The sequence below is a fragment of the Morus notabilis genome, unplaced genomic scaffold (assembly GCF_000414095.1).
Source record: "Morus notabilis unplaced genomic scaffold, ASM41409v2 Scaffold988, whole genome shotgun sequence".
Classification (NCBI taxonomy): domain Eukaryota; kingdom Viridiplantae; phylum Streptophyta; class Magnoliopsida; order Rosales; family Moraceae; genus Morus; species Morus notabilis.
In genome coordinates this window covers 46,053-64,745 of record NW_010361031.1, presented here as the reverse complement: position 1 = coordinate 64,745, position 18,693 = coordinate 46,053, and the positions used below count along the sequence as shown (strand labels likewise).

Below are 18,693 nucleotides of genomic sequence, written 5' to 3'. Positions count from 1 at the left end.
ATTCTTATCTCGCCACATTTTTAAATTTTTATATTTGATAATAACCACATACAAAAACGTAACTATTGAAAATTCCTATATATGTGTGTACACGTTTTTTAATCTCTTATCTTTTATTTTATGTTTCTTTTAAAGAGAGGGAAGTTAGTCAATAGTCACACCCACTGTGAATTTAATTTAGAAGTCATCTATAAATTTGTTATATTAATCATGTAAATAGTTCTCAAAGTTTACTTTTAATTTCACTTTAGTCCTTAACTTTTAAAAATGTACCACATTTGGTCCCTGATCTATATAATATTACTCTATTTTAGTTTCGGTCTTTTCTTTAATTAGGGGTTAAATATTTGACGAAATATGTTGAAATTAAGGACCAAAATTGGAAACATATAAAATTTATGAACTATTTGTTGAAACTAATAACTTTTGTGTTTTGTATTGTTTTAGTCTATAAATTTTAGATATATTCAATTTTGGTCTCTAAATTTTACAGATTTAATTAAATATTTAACACCTAACTAGCTAATAGAAGGACTGAAACTGAAATAGAGTAATACATTAAAGGTCAATAGTTGGACATTTTAAAAGTCAAAAACCAAAATATAATTGAAAGTAAACCTCAAGGACTATTTGTGAGATTAACCCTTCTTTTTAACTAAGTGACGGATAGATAAGCAAGCAAATTAACTAGACATTCTTTTTGAGATCTTTTCCTGTGTTTTTTATTTAATGTTCTTACTAGTTACTAGGGAAGGTTTTAAAGAAGTCCTTTCCCTTTGAAAGAAGTAGATCTTACAGTTATTGGAGTTCTTTTTTTTATGTTTTTTTTTTTTCAACTTTAGTTGGTCTTAGTTTTTTTTAGTATACGATTAAATTTATGTTAAAAATATACATAAAATAAAGGCTTTTTTTTTTTCATTTTTATACCCCATATTTTGAGATTATAAACAAAAATCATACTTACATATTGAATGCATCAATGTATACCTTCACATTTCAAATTCATACTAAATCCATACCATTTTTCAGTCAAAATTTATTTTGATTATGGAAAGACATAAATATCTTTCACATTTAATTTATGAATTTTGTAGTTTTTTAATAATCCTTTTCATATTCTTATTCTTATTTTCTTTAAGGGTATTAAGAACCTTTTATGGTCAAAATTGACTATTGTCCACGAATAGATAGAATTGAGCACGAAATCTGAATTTGAATGTATAAATGTGATACATCCAAAATATAAGGTATGATAATTATTTGATAAACTTAAAATATAGGGTATAAAATGAAAATAAAAATTCCCTAAAATAAATGAGAGTTAATTTTATACATAAGCAACTTATGTGCGCACGAATCACACAAGTAATAGAATGATTGAGTAAGATATCGTTCCCTCGAAGACTAGCTTAACAATTACTAAAATTGATATTTTTAACTTTATCTAGACAAATAAACTTTTGAGATAGATAACAAAAATGAAAAGAAACGATATAAAATAACACAAATTAAATGCAAAATAATTATAAGAAGAACTCAGTGCAAAGAAAACACTAGATCATACAAGTTTCACAAAGACATTTCCTCTTTAATTCCAGTTATTCGCTAACATCGCCTTCCATTCATGCAGTATAACAAAAACCTTAATTTATCTAATAGTCCTTCTGGAGATGCTATTAAAAATATTTCTAACATGTAAATTCATTATCGCTAGATGTGAACTCCGCCATCCTAGAAATTCATTAAGTTCTATGGTTTTTCCCAAATTGTTCTCGTATGTCATGTTACTATCTCTCGATGCCCTACACACCTTGCGGTTTCTTTTATTAGAAGTTATTCCTAAAAATCTCCGTTAGGGGTTTCAATTTAGGTCTTCAATTCAATTCAATAAGTGATCAATTTATTGAAAGCATTAAGAACAATAAAAGAAACACATACATGAATGGAAAAACTCTTGTTGAATAAACTTTATTGAAAGAAAATAACGTAAATTAAATATTCATGTCTTGGCTACACCTATAGCCCTGGTCTAAGAATTTAGAACATAATTGGAATGAAAAACATAATAACAATTAAATTTAACATAAGAAATTCAGGAAAGAATAAAACTGTTTGGCGAATTCGAAGTTGAACTCCGTTCTTGAATGAATCTTCTTCTCCTTCATAGAGCTATCTTATTTCCTTCTTTTTTTAGCCAAAAGATGTAGAAAATAACCCTAAAAATCCTATTTATAGTGTTTGGAATCGTAATGACACTTTTGTAAATTTATGGAACTCAAATAAGCTCAAATCGGCAAACAATTTAGGTCTTCAATTCAATTCAATAAGTGATCAATTTATTGAAAGCATTAAGAACAATAAAAGAAACACATACATGAATGGAAAAACTCTTGTTGAATAAACTTTATTGAAAGAAAATAACGTAAATTAAATATTCATGTCTTGGCTACACCTATAGCCCTGGTCTAAGAATTTAGAACATAATTGGAATGAAAAACATAATAACAATTAAATTTAACATAAGAAATTCAGGAAAGAAAAAAACTGTTTGGCGAATTCGAAGTTGAACTCCGTTCTTGAATGAATCTTCTTCTCCTTCATAGAGCTATCTTATTTCCTTCTTTTCTTAGCCAAAAGATGTAGAAAATAACCCTAAAAATCCTATTTATAGTGTTTGGAATTGTAATGACACTTTTTGTAAATTTATGGAACTCAAATAAGCTCAAATCGAAAAAAATTCTCGAAGTAGCGTCGCGGCTTTGAACAGCTCAAGTGTGCAGGTGCTGCCCTGCCTTTGAAGTAGTGTCATGGCGGTGGTGATGGGTGCCGCGGCGCCAGGCGGAAACTCCATTCTTTGCGTGTTTTAGCACCATGGCTCTACTGCACAAAGCCTAGGCTTTCTTTCCTCTGGTTTTTGTACTACAAATGGACAATTTCATAGCCTAGGTACCATCTTTCAAGGTTGAGGCTCCCCAATTTAAATTTAACTTTAAAAATTACTCCAACACTCACCTACAAACTCTAAATGATATTAATATGCAAAACCAACTAAAAATACATCAATTAGCTACTAGAAACACTCTAAAATCAACAAAACACCCAATTAAGAGTATTAAAATTTAAGCACAAATCTGACGTATTAACAACAAATAAGTTCAACAAAGATTAGGGGAAAAAAATCCAACAAAGATTAAAGCAACACAACCTTTTAAATTGTATTGGTGGAGCCCTGTGAATTAGAGCACGTTTGGTATAAGACTTCTAGAACCCGGAATCATGATTCTCGTTCAAACGAGTATTTATTTACAAAAAGTTATAAGTAGTTTTGATTTGACTCACTCAGAATCAGTGTTTGGTTTGGATGGTTCTGATTTAAGGTTTGAACCCTGATGTGATGTTTTAAACCAGAGTCACCCTTGATTCTAAAACCACTTCATTGGTTTTGAGTGGTTCAAACTCCTGATTCTGGTTCTGGTTTCAAAATTATAATTTGGACCCAAAATCATGAATTATGGTTCTGGTTCCAAAATTAAAACTAAAATCATCATGGTTTGAACTCTCATACCAAACTAATAATGTCTCTCCATATGTGCTCCTACTAAAATTTTTAAATCCAACAAAGATTAAAGCAACACAACCTTTTAAATTGTATTGGTGGAGCCCTGTGAATTAGAGCACGTTTGGTATAAGACTTCTAGAACCTGGAATCATGATTCTGGTTCAAATGAGTGTTTGTTTACAAAAAGTTATAAGTAGTTTTGATTTGACTCACTCAGAATCAATGTTTGGTTTGGATGGTTCTGATTTAAGGTTTGAATCCTGATGTGATGTTTTAAACTAGAGTCACCCTTGATTCTAAAACCACTTCATTGGTTTTGAGTGGTTCAAACTCCTAATTCTGGTTCTGGTTTCAAAATTATAATTTGGATCCAAAATCATGAATTATGGTTCTGGTTCCAAAATTAAAACTAAAATCATCCTGGTTTGAACTCTCATACCAAACTAATAATGCCTCTCCATGTGTGCTTCTACTAAAATTTTTCAAGTTTTTCATTATTATATATAAATTTGAAAAGCTTTTCAATTAAACCCTCTTTTGCCCCAGTTGAAAATTTCTAATTTAAATAAGAACCCATGCATTGAAGTTTTCTATATTATAACGTTCAAGTGTTAGTTTTTACAAATATCATCAAATAATTAAATCCACATTTTGCCCCATATATAAATGAAGCAAACTAATCAAAACGGGCTGAGAAAGGTAGCCCTAATAAGATCAAGATACAATGGGAACTGGGCTACAGCAAAAAGGCATACTGGCAGAAAGGTCACTGCATATACCGGAAAAGCTAGGTATTTGAGTTTATCTTCAAGCACAAGGAAATGTCCGGCGCAAAAAGAGGTAATCATGGAGGCTATGGAGATAAAAAGCGACGACAAACCCATCAAAAGCTTTCTCGGCAGGTCTGTGCTGAAATCCTTTTCCTGGTGCCGGGACGTGAGGATGGCGAGGAACATGAGCAGGGAGGTGACGGAGAAGCAGAGAGCGATTAACGATGAGACCGCAAACAGCTGGAATGATGTCTGGTTTTCGAGGGTTGGTTTGCCGCTCCGGCTGTCGGTGCCGCCTGGAAAGGTGGTGGAGCTGGCGAAGGCGACGGTGGCGATGAGGCAAGCCACCACCGAACAAGATGTTGACGTGTTCGTCAGCCACTCGCCGCCGGCTTTGACGAGGTTTTTGTGCTTTTTGGTGAAGATCTCTTCTGGTGTCTCATTGTCCTTGTTGGCACGTAGAAAGAAGTGCGGTGGCATGGAATTCTCCACAAACTGCAATTAAATAAATATATAATAAATGAGTGCATATATACACACATGATAAATATGTAATAACTAATAAGCTTAAAATGGAAAATAAATATTAGTTATAGTTATATTAGTTGTAGGTGAATTTTCCATTTAACTCCACTTTAAGTTGTCATGTCACTCTAAAGTTTATAAAATAAAAATAAAAGCTATTGAATAGTTATAAAGCAATGTTATTATCATCAATGATGTTTAAGGAAAGAAACATGCTATATGCGTGTCATCAACGACTATTATAACTAATTTTTGTTGGCTTTTGCTAATCCACGATTAGTTATAATTAATTTTACTAATTTATAGTCTCATAAATATTCGACTTATAAACTTATAGATCAATTGACTTGTAACAGATCAAAGAATAGTAGATAATATGATTTTTTTTTTGTTTTTTTTTTTGTTTTTTCTCCAATGAGTAGTGATCACCAGCAATTGTGATACATATATAAATATTGCTTTTTTGAGTTGAAAAAGAAAAATTTACCTTGTACCATTTGATTTCCCACTGCATTTGTAGGGCAGCACCAGGAATAGGCCAGGGCTTGTGATCATCTTCGTTAATCATAGCCGCAAAATGCAAGGCACTATTTCTATGATTATCCACTTTGCGAAACACAATGTCTCTTGGGATTTCTGTATGTCTGAGCAACAACTTATACACTTCTAACTGCCTGTGTTCTGCTGCCAACAGTAATATGTTCTTTATATTCTGGTCAGCGTCATGAATGGCCACAGGGTAACTCTCAAGTATTTTGTCCACAATTTCTGATATACCACTTTTCGCCGCCATTAGCATGGCTGTTCCCTTGTGCTCCTTTCCTGTTGCTTTCTTATTCTCCATTTTGTCCTCTTTCTTGTCGTCTTCTTTATCTGCGATACACTTGAAACATAATCAGTATTTCAATATGAAACTGACATATATATATATATATAGGTAGAACACAATATTAAAAAAGCAATATATACGGATTACCTTCAGAAATTGCATTAAGAATTTCATCACGATCACGTTCGCTCTCTCCGGTCTCGCCCGGGTCCGCTCCAGACTGTAGATCTAAGCTGTCGTACATGTTTAAATTTTTTAAGAGCTCACCCAAGACCTGGACTGCCCAAACATGCTTCTCTTTCTCTTTTCGTATCATGTTTATCTTCGTATGTCCTTCACACATTAGTTCAGAAATAAACTAATCACGAAGATGTATATTCAGCATGTTGATGTACACTAATTCAACACCCTTTGTTTGGTGTGCGAATATTTGCACAATTGCTGGCTACTCGTTTTTCTCGATCAGATTTTGAGTTTCAGTCAGTTTAGCAATATATTTCGCAAAGAATGCAGATATACCTTACCATATCTTTGCATATACGCATAATACAATAATTTCTATTAAGGAGTTGAGATTCGTACCATATCCAAAAATAACAAGTATTGCCTTGTATACAAGTTCGAGAAACTGGTAGCAAGTGACGTAATTATCCGGAAACCAGCGTTGGTGCCCTGGACAAATATAAAAATGTTGAATATATTGCCAGCTTAGGTAACGAGGCCTTTTCTTTTATTCAAGATCAGTACTTATTATAAGTCTTCAACTAGTTAACTTCATTGCGCAGGATATAAAATTTAGGCACGTGCCTAAAACCCTTTTCTTTTTTTTTTTGAAAATCACGTTGGATTTGGAGCCATGTGACAAAATGCTTAAACCTTAAATCACTACTCTCGTGATCACTTATATAATACTCTCAACGATCAAGTAATCCTCAGCTGATAAGTGAACACCATAGATTTTAAAATGGCGACAAGTTGATCATTACACTTACCAAAAAAAAAAAAAAAAACAGCATCATTGCATATAGCGGTTCTCACCTGCCTGTATTTGTTCTTGCGGGTTCTCTGTATCTTCTATTTTGTGTGAGTCGCTCCCTAAATATGGAATATGAATGTTAAGCTCTGTTTAATTTTATTCAAATAATGTTTGAGCATATACATAGAAGAAAACAGTGCATATACGTTAGTGCTATACGAAAGCAGAGCATATGCGAAAATCATGACATGTTAATGATGAGGCGATTCAGCCTTGCTTATGCTACCACTTTTTCTCACTCTGTTTTCTCATTGATGAGCTCATTATTCACTATATAGAACTTTTTGTTAATATGCTAAATTACCTGTTAATGACAGCAACAGGGTTGACACTTGGAAAATAAGTGATCCCTACAGAATCTAACATGGGTGAGGGTGTTTTTTATTTATTTATTTATTTATTATTATTATTATTATTTTTGCATGCTGGAAAGCGCGCGCATGGGTTTGAGTCTGGAACAACCTTGACATTGACGCTAATAAATAATTATGAAAAACCCTATTTATGATTATTACTCAAAATTGATGTATTGTGCTAGTTTATGTGCCATAGTTTGTGAATAGATCTCAACATTAACATGTTACATGTAGAGTTGTAAATTATCAACAAAAAAAAGACATACAGAGTTGTAATTGATTAAAGGATACTAAATAATTACAAATTATATGTGCCAAAATAATAGCGATTTTTTAAAAACCTTTTATCTGCCTTTGCTTTTTGTCGACATTCTACAAGTATTTGAAATTAAAGATATAAAGAAACGCTATGGTGAGCGTGAACTGATTACCCATTCCAAAGGCATCCTTCAGCATTCTCCAAATAAAGTGGACGAAAGTGCCAATGCAATTGACCAAAGTCTGATAGTTTTCTGGATGACGGGAACGAGCAATGTCTGTGCTCCCTTTGGTTATTGGTTTGAGCTCACTTACATATATACCTTTCAAATGAACTTATATTGCGTAAATCATAATTGTAGTGTGTATCATCAATTAAAAACAAAAATATCACTACACTATTATACACACACACACACACACACACACACACACACACACATATATATATATATATACACATATATGCGTATTGGGTATTCCAAGTCTTACTCTGTGAGAAGAAGACAAGTAAAATCAAGTTGAGTATAAACGTACATTTCATACTTAACACATTTGTAACACATGCATATAATGTTTAAGTTAATTATGTACTTACATTTGTAAATGATTTTGTCCCATCCTCTAAGATTGCTACCACTTTTGAAACAAGAAGGATTGGTCGCTAAAGTATCAAGAGGGGAAAATCCTTCCTCGTCAACATAATGAACGAGTCCATTATACAAGTTGATTATATGAAATGCTAAATCTGTTGACCATATGTATAACCACATACATAAGTTCTTAATTAGTGAACATAAACATAAAACATTATATATATATATATATAACTATACATATTGTTAGATGCTCACCAAAATCCTCCCCGTAGAGTGCACAGTGCAGAATAGTCTCGCCATGATCTTTCCTTCTACAATAAGAATAGGCCTCTGCTAGGGAAATTTTGGAACTTGTATCAGAGATAATTTCCTGTAGGCAAAGGAAGGCGTGTTCTTGACCGTAGAGAACCGCCCAGAAGAGAGCGGTCTCGCCTTCTTTGTTACGAACCCCCACAAGCGACGGATCAACTTCGGCGATGCAATTACACATCCTCACGTTTCCCATGGCCACCGCGAAGTGGAGAGCGGTGTACCCTCTCTCGTTTTGTATTTCGAGCGCTTTTTTAGGCTGGCCACTTTGGTCGGAGCGTATCAATTTGACAAGCTCTTCCACAATTTCTTCTTTGCCGTTAGAGACTGCTAGGTGCAATGCTGTGTAGCCGGACCTCGTGATCTTGGCCTCGTGAGCCGCAGAATATTCTTTGTACATTTCGACGACTTCTGTCCACTTTCCTCCCATGACATTGTCGAACAATTTTCTCTTCACATCGATCGGCCTAGACGATGTCGAAGCCATTTTAGTTTCTGTTTATTTAATTTCTATACGTCTTACTATGTTTTTCGCTCTCTTTGAGCGAGTGTGTGACTTTGAGTGTCATATATATAATATAGTGGTTTTAGCTACAACGAGTGATCTTTTTTTTTTTTTTTGGCTAAAAAAATAAATTTATCTAAAAAAAAAGGAATGATCTTTGCAAGGAATTTCTAAGCAAAAGGATTAAAAGTTAAGCTGAGTAGTGAAGGATGGAACAAACTTTGATTCATTTGTTTGAAGGATTTAAGGACAATAAAGTAAAGCAAGATAAGTGGGTTTGTTTGTCCAAAGCAAAAGAAGAAGAGTTTGCTTGTTCGAATTTTCTTTTCCTCTTTTACTAAAAATTTTATTGTTTGGCTAATTAAAAAACGCGCTTTTTTTATTATATAAAATTTCTTGTAGTACTTTAGGGGAACAAATCAAATCTAGGCGTAATAGTAGTATTTTGCTTATTTTTATTAGGTATATATGTTCTTAGAGTATGTTGGCAGCCTCTTCGTTACAAATCACAATGATATTGTTAAGGGTCTATATTAATCTGTAAATGGTACAAATTTTAATAAACCGAGTTTTTTCTTTCGTAATCAGCAATCAACATGCACAGTTAAAGTAGATATGATTTATGAAAGGCGAAAATAATTCAAAGATGGGCCCTAGCTATTAAACTTAAACTTTAAGTTATCGATCTACTTGTCACTCAAATGATATTTGAATCAAACTTATATATATATATATATACACTCTTTTTTTTTAGAGTTTTTAGAGCTCCTACTGATAATGCATGTATCTAAATGTTATCTTATTAACATTATATTAAAATTAAAACAAAATAGATGGTTTAAAACGTAACACTAATAATGAAATATTTCTTTCATATTATGCCCTAACATTCTTCTTTTTTTTAACACAAATTTTAAAGCACGATCCACAATATCTCTAAGTTATAAATTCTTCGTTACGCTAGCTACCTTACAATATGCATACTAAGATGCAATTGTGATTTTCCTGACCATTTGGCTAGTGTGGAATTCTCTTACATAGGGTATGGATAACGATTAATATTAGGGGTGCGAAACAAGCCATTCAAACTATTCAAATCAAAAGAAAACCAAACCAAATTAAAACAAAACAAAACAAAACCAAAAGAAAAGAAAACCAAATCAATTAATAATCAGTTTGGTTTAGTTTATTTTTTTTAAAAAAACCAATTAAATTTTTATGAACTAAAATTATATCTATGTTTAGCTAAAATTATATATATTTTATATATCTTAACTTATTTATTTTCATATTTTTATGAACTATGGAAGAAAGTTTGCAAGTATATCAGAGAAAACATTTTTTAGGAGTCTAAAGAGTTTTAAAATTAAAGACAAACTTGCAAATTTAGTATTTTATGTTTATGGATTTGAAAGTTTTAATTTTATTAAGGATGTTTAATTTTTTAAATTTGGACGTTTTATTTTTGTTTGAATTGAATATTTCATTATTGGGTATTGATGTTTTCAGTTAAGAAATAATATAATTTCTATCATACAAAATATTAGTATCAATTATGGTTGAAACTTGAGAATAGATAGTAAAATATTAGTTCAAACCAATTAAAAAAACTAAATGAAACCAATTATAATCAGTTTGGTTTGCATTGGTTTAGATCCCCTAATTGGTTTAGCTTAGTTTAAAAATCTCTAAACCAATTTATAATTAGTTTAGTTTGTATTTCACCAAAAAAAAATGGTTTGGTTAGTTTGCACACCCCTAATTAATAAGATGGACATTTACGTACGACAAATTATATGAGACAATACTTTCCCTTGTAGAAGGCGTATACAATCTTCATAGAGTATGTTACTCTCTCTCTCTCTCTCTCTCTCTCTCTCCCTCCCTTCCTCTTCCTCCTCTCTCTACTTTCCTAATTATTTAAATAATTTATATCAAGTGCACACTTGCCAGTTGCCCCACATGTACAACTCTCTCTCTCTCTCTCTCTCTCTCTCTCTCTCTCTCTCTCTCTCTCTCTCTCTCTCTCTCTCTCTCTCTCTCTCTCTCTCTCATTTCACTAATTATTTATCATGTCACCTAAATTTAAGAATTTGACTATATCAATAAGAATAAAATACTAATAATACTTGAACAATTCACGATGTGTCAAAATTTAATTAAAATGACAGCCATTGAAATAGAAAAATAGGATAACAAGTCTTGATTCGACATTCACCTAAATCCTCCCTGAGCTCGCCAGAGTAAGGTATGGTAGGCGTACAATTAACTCAGGAAAAAAATATAGCAGTTTTTTTTTTTGCCTGGAGAAAGTTGCGCTTAACTCTCATGGCGATGCTGAATATCTCTTTCTTAATTCTCTCCATTTCCAAACTCGACGCCGAATCCATGATGATCTCAAGAAACTTATTCTTCTGCGATCTCTTGTATATTATCTTTTAAACTGTTACCAAGATCGCATTGTGATCTGAGGACGGGGTGTTACAGCTTAAGAGCGTATCTTTAAGTACACTAAGTCACTTGGGATAATACTTTTATAAACAAAAGAGAATAAAAGCAAGGGAATTTAGAATCGGTTAGAGATTTTGACAGAGATTTAGTTAAAGAAAGAGAACTAAGGAGATAAAAGCTGAAGCACAAGCCATTCCTTTGGTGGCAGTCTGGCAGATTAAAGGCGAGAGCTTTCGTTATTGTGGGGTTATGAGACTTGTATTTCAAGTTATTTTTGTCTGAAAAAGTCCATTTTCACACCGGAACAAAAAGAGTTTTTATTTTTATTTTTATTTTTATTTTTATTTTTTATTTTTTTATTTTTTTTTAGATATAACACATTCAAACTAAAAGTTGGTTCCGGTGGATTTAAACAGATAGAAAAATGCTAAAAAATTGTAAATGTGTACTGTGTTCGTCCTAATGAAATAGTCTCTTAATTCTATAGTTGACATGAATGTGACGAATAGTTGTATATTTCAACAATTGAAAATTGTCAGTTTATTTTCCTATATGTTATTTAGGATGGAGTAATGCTAGGCCACCCACTTTTTTTTTTTTTTTTTTTGTTGTTGAATGAACATCAACTCAATTAAAATTGAGGCTCATATTATTAAAGAACTTAGCAACAAACATTAATAGAAGGTGGGTCTCACAAGTGGGACTCACCTACCTTCATTCTATTATTGCCCTTAAGCATTTTTCTTTAGGATGTATAACATCATATTTTGAGCCAACTGTGGTAGTACTTTTGCAAAAGGCTTGGAGTTTATTCCATATATAGTTAATTCAGCTACAAAGAGCGACTATTGGCATCAACGCCAACATGATATACATCTGAAACAAAGATCACACATATTTTGCCACATAATTAATACAAACAGCGAATCGTGTAAAAAAGTACTTCCGATTTGAAACTGTCAAAACGGACTCCAAAGTGTAGCTTGTACAAGATCAATGTACAATGGAAGTTGGGCAGCAGCAAAAAAGAATATCGGTAAAAACGTCACGGCATACACTAAAAACGCAGCGTTTTTGAGCTTATCTTCTAGCACGAAGAAGTGACCGGAGCAAAAAGAAATAAGCATGGCGAGAATGGAAACGAAGAGCGACGTTAATCCCAGTAGAAGCTTTCTTGGCAGCTCTGTGCTGAAATCTTTTTCTTGATGTCGCGACGTGAGGATGGAGAGGAACATGATCAATGAAGTAACTGAAGAGCAAAGGGCAACCAGTGAAAAGGTCATGAAAAGATCGAATGTCGGCTGGTTTTGAAGCTTCGGTTTGCCACTTCTATCGTCGGTGCCGCCTGGAAACGTGGTGCAGCTTGCGAAAGCGACCGTGGCGATTAGTGCGGCCACGAGAGAGCAGGCGGTTGAGGTGTTTGTTAACCATTTGCTGCCATCTTTGACGAGGTCCTTGTGAGTTTGGGAGAAAATCTCCTCTGGCGTTTGGCCTTTAATGTTAGGCCGTAAAAAAAACCTTGGTGGCATGGATTTCTCCACAAACTGCAATTAATATTGCAACAATAATGGGTTAATATTTTTACATGATATTAAAAATAAGAATTAATCTCACAAATGGTCTATGAGATTTCCTCAATGAATCCCATTTTGGTCCATAACTTTTAAAATATCTCATAGTTGGTTTTTGAGGTTTTACTTTATTTTAATTTCAATTTTTATTATCTAAGTGTTAAATATTTTAAGGAATCTATAAAAAATTGGGGAACAAAATTAGAAATATTTAAAGTTTAAGGACTAAAATAATGTAAAAAAAAAAAATACAAGTTTATTTTCATATATAGTTTTTAAATTTATATTTTTTTTTCAATTTTGGTCCCTATAATAAAAGGATTGACATTGAACAGTGTTAAGGACCAAATGTAGGATGTTTTAGGGACCAAATACGGGTTGTTTTAAAAATCAGAAATTAAAGTGGGATTGAGGATAAATCTTTAGAATCATTTGTGGAATTAAACCTAAAAATAATAGCTCATTAATAACAGTTTTAATTTATTTCTTTTATATTACAAGTACATATAACTACTAACCTAGCATTGACAAAAAAATACATGGACCGAGCAACATTTTTAAAAACACAAAGGTAAAACGAAATATTTGGATAAAACACAGAACATGTTTTTGTTATCACCCTTTATTAAAATTACCTTGTACCATTTGATTTCCCACTGCATTTGTAGGGCTGCGCCGGGAATAGGCCAAAGCTTGTTGGTGGCCTTGTGCATTGCGGCAAAATGCAAAGCAGTGTTGCCTTGCTCATCCACTTTTCGCATCACGAGAGCCCTCGGAACATTTCTCTTTGGCAAGAGTTTAAACACTTCCAAGTGCCGATTCTCAGCAGCTAGTAGTAGTATATTCTTCCTATCTTTGTTTGCGTCGTGAATGGCCACCGGAAAATTTTGAAGAATTCGATCCACGATCTCGGACACTCCATGTTTTGCCGCGACTAATATGGCAGTTTCCTCTATTCCCAATGCAGGACTTTTCTCCTCTTTCTCCCCTAGAATGATCACACACAACAAACATTTAAGCTATATTTGTGACAGAACCTTAATTTTTTTAATATTTTCTTTTTTTTTTTCAGATAGGGCATCTTAAGCCAATTGGATCCGAACATACACTATGGTAAGCTTATAATAACACAATAAGACGGAAAATGGCTCTTCGTAAGATTACTTTATTGTTCGAATCATAAAATGTAAAATCATGTAAAACGTGTCTATACATATATATATATATATATATGTTTGTAAACAATATTAATTTTACCTTCAATAAGAGAGGAAGTTATTTCACGGTGATCATTCTGTGCACGATCAGACGGAAAAGCCCCAGCGTCTTCATTATCATACGTAGTGGAATGTTCTACGAGTTTATCCACGACCTGAACTGCCCATAAATGCTTCTTTTTCTCTTCTCGCATCGCATTTGTCCATGAATGTCCTTAATTGAAGGGGGAAAACCCAAATAAAATAATTTTGTTATGATGTAGAAACAAATCTATATATATGTGTGTGTTTGTAAGACATGCATACACATATATGTATAGTGCCGACTCAAGGACTACGTGACTTGGCTAGTTGTGCAAGTCCCCTTGAGTCATCAAGGACCCATTTTCTCCACATCATAAATATTATTTATAAGGGCCTCCAATACATGCGTATCCCATATTTACTCAATTATATAATTATGCCCATAATATATATATATATATATATATATATATATATATAATGGAGCACTTTTTTACAGGCTTTGAAATCAAGCCAATTCCATAAAAAAACAAGCGTAATGGATTTTTTTAGCAGGAAAAAAAAACCTATAAATGATTTATGATAAATATAAACTTGAAGAATTGGATTTCTATGTAAGATTACCCTTGCTTAAATAATCTATAAATTGATCATTTTATAATACATAAATATTATTATGTGCATAGTTATTAGATTTTAATAGGTTTAGTGTAAAATTTTCACCTTACGTCTCTTATTGTTGCATACATATATATACACACATGCACACATACAAATATATAATATACACATCACATGTTTAAGACGATGAGTTAGGATCTACACCATATCCGAAAATGACCAGGAAACCCTTGTATAGAGACCTGCCAAGCTCAAAGCAGGTGGCATTGTTTGCCGGAATGAAGTCAGGAGGCCCTTGAGCCCTACGGAATGATTGGTTTCCTGTAGAAAATATCATGTGGATTAAACTTTGCTTTGACTAATATTATAGAGTCAAGGTAATCATTAGGAATGTTTTTATAGAGTATATATATAACTAATAAATACGAAGCCTTGTTTGAACCACAATTCAAATATCTTAGTTATAATATTTTCTTTCTCAAAAATATAAATTTCTGTTTAGATCTATGAACCAAACAAGTTATTATCACAGATGAAATTTACTTACAAATGCTTTTTGACATGCATGATCAATTCGAGGGACCTTCAAAAATTTGCAATTAATTCCAATTATTTCTGCTTGATATCTTTCTTTCTTCCGGGGAATATATATATATATATATATATATATATATATATTCCTGTTACAGTCCGGTCATGTAATAGTTAAAGGAGAAATGATATATGACTTTATTCAGTTACTTGCGTATTTGTTGGGAAATTATTACTTAAAATTTATAATACAAAAAAAATCATGCACTATATATATATATATATATATATGTAACCGTAAAGTATATCGAATACCTGTATGATCTTTATGTTCTTGATCAGCTGGGTTCTCTATATCAGTTTTTGATCTAGTCCTACCGAGTCCTATGGTAGTCACTGAAAATATGAAGGTTTTTACCTTATGAATTAATCACAAACCCAAGAGCATTATATTATATCGAATTATATATTGGTTCATGAGGTAAAGTATTAAAGGTTAAAGATGTAATTAGCTGAATCACATACCAATTTGAAACACTTTCTTCATCACCAGGATTAAATTGACGAAAACTTTGTAGTTTTCAGGATAACTGTAGTTTTCAGTATCTTTTGCATCCAGTGATTTCATCTTGGGGTGGTCTACGTAAATACCTTGCAAATAATATCGATTAGTTATTGATTTTGACTTAACAAGTAAATTTGACATTTATTCACTTTAAAAACTAGAATTTCCTTGCCTTATTCGCAAGCGAACTAAACTCCTATTGTTGATTTATCATTAGATTGGAAAAGAAGCAACTCATTTTTCGCTTGCGCTTTCTCTTCTCTTTCATGAAAAATAAATGCAACCCAACTGTGTGTGTGTGTGTGTGTTTTTTTTTTTCTTTCCCCGTGATCAACGAAATACTTGAGATTTTTTTTTTTAATTTACTGGAATAGACCTCAACATTGACAGCAGGATGTTTGGATTTATTGCTATATCTTTTGCAATGTATATGGTAACATAATTAATATATAATACTCGGTGGTCTCCGGGATTACTGCTATAGCTGAAGGGGTTAGGGGATATGAATTGCACCACCAGATCTCCTTTTTTGATTAGCAAAAAAAATATAAGAAGTCATCGGTGACACTTCAAAACACTTACAATTATAAAAGATATTGCCCCATCGTCCATAATTGGTACCACTTCTGAAGCAAGAAGGCTTGCTTGCTAAAGTATAGAGAGGGGAAATTCCATCCTCGTCAACAAGATTGACAAGTTGTCCCTTGTACAAGGAAATTATCTGAAGCGCCAACTCTGTCAAAGCCAAAGTGTGATATATATATTAGACACTTGTTTTTCTCTTTTTCTATAAGGAAAAAAGTGAAGAATTTCCAGAATAAGTATATATATCAGTTTTGTAAACTTCTTTATAACTTTTAAAAACATAAAAATAAATAAGATCAATGATGTATATGATCTCTATGAAGAATATTAAAAATGAGATCATGGCGGCTACCAAAATCCTCCCCAAATATTGCACAATGTAGAATGGTCTGGCCATCCTTTCTCCTACAATAAGAATAGCCTTCCTCACTTGAGCACATTTCGTTGAGACAGAAGAAAGCCTGTGGTGGGGCGCCGTAAAGAACCGCCCAAAAGAGAGGGGTCTCGCCTTTGTTATTGCGAACGCCGATGAGCAACGGGTCGACGCTCGCGATGCACTTGCACATTCTCAAGTTCCCCATTCCCGCCGCGAAATGGAGAGCTGTATGACCCCTCTCGTTTCCGATACTCAACGCTTCGAAGCCATCTTTCTTCGAATTACGTGGGTTCATTTTAATGGCCTCCACCATTTCTTCGACGACGTCCTCTTCGGCGTCGGAGACTGCCAAGTGCAACGCTGTGTGGCCCGATCTGCTGATCTTCAGCTTCTGAGCCCTTACATCTTCCTTGTACTTTCTTACCACTTTTTTCCAATCACCTTTCATGACGTTTGCGAACAATTCTTTCTTCACGTCCTCGATGTTCGCTGTAGTGATCTCCATTGTAAAATACCAATGCTGCTATATAATTGAACTATATTTTTCTCGCCACTCGTTAATCATGAAGTGGAATATATATATATAGTTCCTGTGCTAGTGAGGTGTTTCCTGATCGAAGACAAACAAAGAAATAGAAAAGGAATTATTAATGGTAAGCAGTACTTGGTAAGTACTCAAAGAATCTCTTACGCGTACGTGAAGAACGAATATTCACCCCAAATTAGCTAATTGCCGTTTTATAATCATCAATTTCAACAGTAGTACTTTTAACTTATAATGCATGGCCTTACTTTTTCTCCTAATACGTGTATACATTTTTTCAAAGCAAATATACTTAAGGATTTGTGTTGCAGAATTTAACCTAGAGATAAATCTATGCTCCCGGCCAGACGCCTTTAATAATAATATTAAGGTTTAGAGTTTAAAATTCTCACCTAAATTCACATAATATACAAAAAAATAAATTTTGTTTATTCGTGACTTTGACACATGCATCTTTTAATTATCAAAGTGATGAAACATCTTTATATTTGTATGATATTCATATCCCTTATTTAAATTTCAAAAAATTAGCTAAATGACCTTTTTTTACCACATATTTTTATAAATGGCCGAATTTTTTATTTTACGAAAATGGTATAACTTTTTTATTTTACAAAAATGGCATTATTTAAGGAGTAAATCAATAATTGACCACAGTTAATTAATGATTGAGCCATAATTTATCAATGGTTTATCATTAATAAACCTATAATTTGTTGATTGGAATTGATTAATTACTAATTAATTTTGGTTAATTATTAATTTTTTCTAATAAACTGTGAAAGTTGATATCAAAGATTGATTGTACATCCCAACTAGGTTGGCACCCACACCAATCTCATCCTATACCAGAACTCTCATTAAATATTATTCGTTAATTATTAATTGATATTGATAAATAATGAAGAATAATCGAGTTAATCAGCAATAAATTAAAGTCAATCAGTGATTGACCAATAAATTAATAAAAATGATCATTTTTTTAATTTTATAAAACTTCAACCATTTATGAAAAATGTTTTTCAAAAAGCGCCACTGAAATCCCTTTAATTTCTCTATTTAAGAAAAGTTACGATAATAAAAATGTCCAAGTGTTTAATACTTGTCACTTGTCAGTGATATCTTTCAGAACAGCACTTTGGGTGGATGTATAAGGTGGATATATCCCATCAATCTAAATATTAAATGTTTACCGCATAGCTAGTGATGATTATGCGTAAAATTTGTTGAAAGAAAGTTAAATTTTATTGATTTTAAGCCTAGTTAAATTTTTAATCCTTTCTTTGCTGTACTTATAAATTAGTTATTTTTAGTTTATTAACACATAATATACGCGAAAAAAGGTGTGAAAAAAAAAGGAAGAAGAAGAAGACCGGGCATGATTCATTAATAGAAGGAAAAAAAAAATTGTACTTATGATAATTTAAATGAAAAGAAAGGGGATAACAAAAATCATGAAAAA

The 18,693-nt window shown here is 32.5% G+C and overlaps 1 protein-coding gene and 1 long non-coding RNA gene across 2 annotated transcripts; both read right to left on the bottom strand.

Annotated features, from left to right (window-relative positions):
* Positions 1-12,156: 12,156 nt before the first annotated feature.
* LOC21385931 (ankyrin repeat-containing protein ITN1) lies at positions 12,157-15,725 on the bottom strand. The gene is made up of 6 exons (XM_010098145.2): positions 15,687-15,725; positions 15,477-15,557; positions 14,835-14,951; positions 14,026-14,199; positions 13,404-13,756; positions 12,157-12,741 (listed from the first exon to the last, which is right to left on the bottom strand). Exons 1-6 carry the CDS (start codon positions 15,706-15,708, stop codon positions 12,157-12,159), a joined length of 1,332 nt encoding a protein of 443 aa, XP_010096447.2. The 5' UTR covers positions 15,709-15,725.
* A 17-nt stretch (positions 15,726-15,742) lies between these two features.
* LOC112091592 lies at positions 15,743-16,753 on the bottom strand. Its single transcript, XR_002902210.1, has 3 exons — positions 16,664-16,753; positions 16,309-16,461; positions 15,743-15,812 (listed from the first exon to the last, which is right to left on the bottom strand). It is a non-coding gene; the product is annotated as an uncharacterized LOC112091592 (long non-coding RNA).
* Positions 16,754-18,693: the final 1,940 nt, after the last annotated feature.

Coding starts and splice junctions, on each gene's coding strand:
- LOC21385931 (XM_010098145.2), bottom strand. CDS start 15,708: ATGAAGAAAGTGTTTCAAATTG. Junction 14,952..15,476: donor AGAACATAAAGATCATACAG/GTATTCGATATA, acceptor TATTTTCTACAG/GAAACCAATCATTCCGTAGG. Junction 13,757..14,025: donor AACTTCCTCTCTTATTGAAG/GTAAAATTAATA, acceptor TGATCATTCTAG/GGGAGAAAGAGGAGAAAAGT.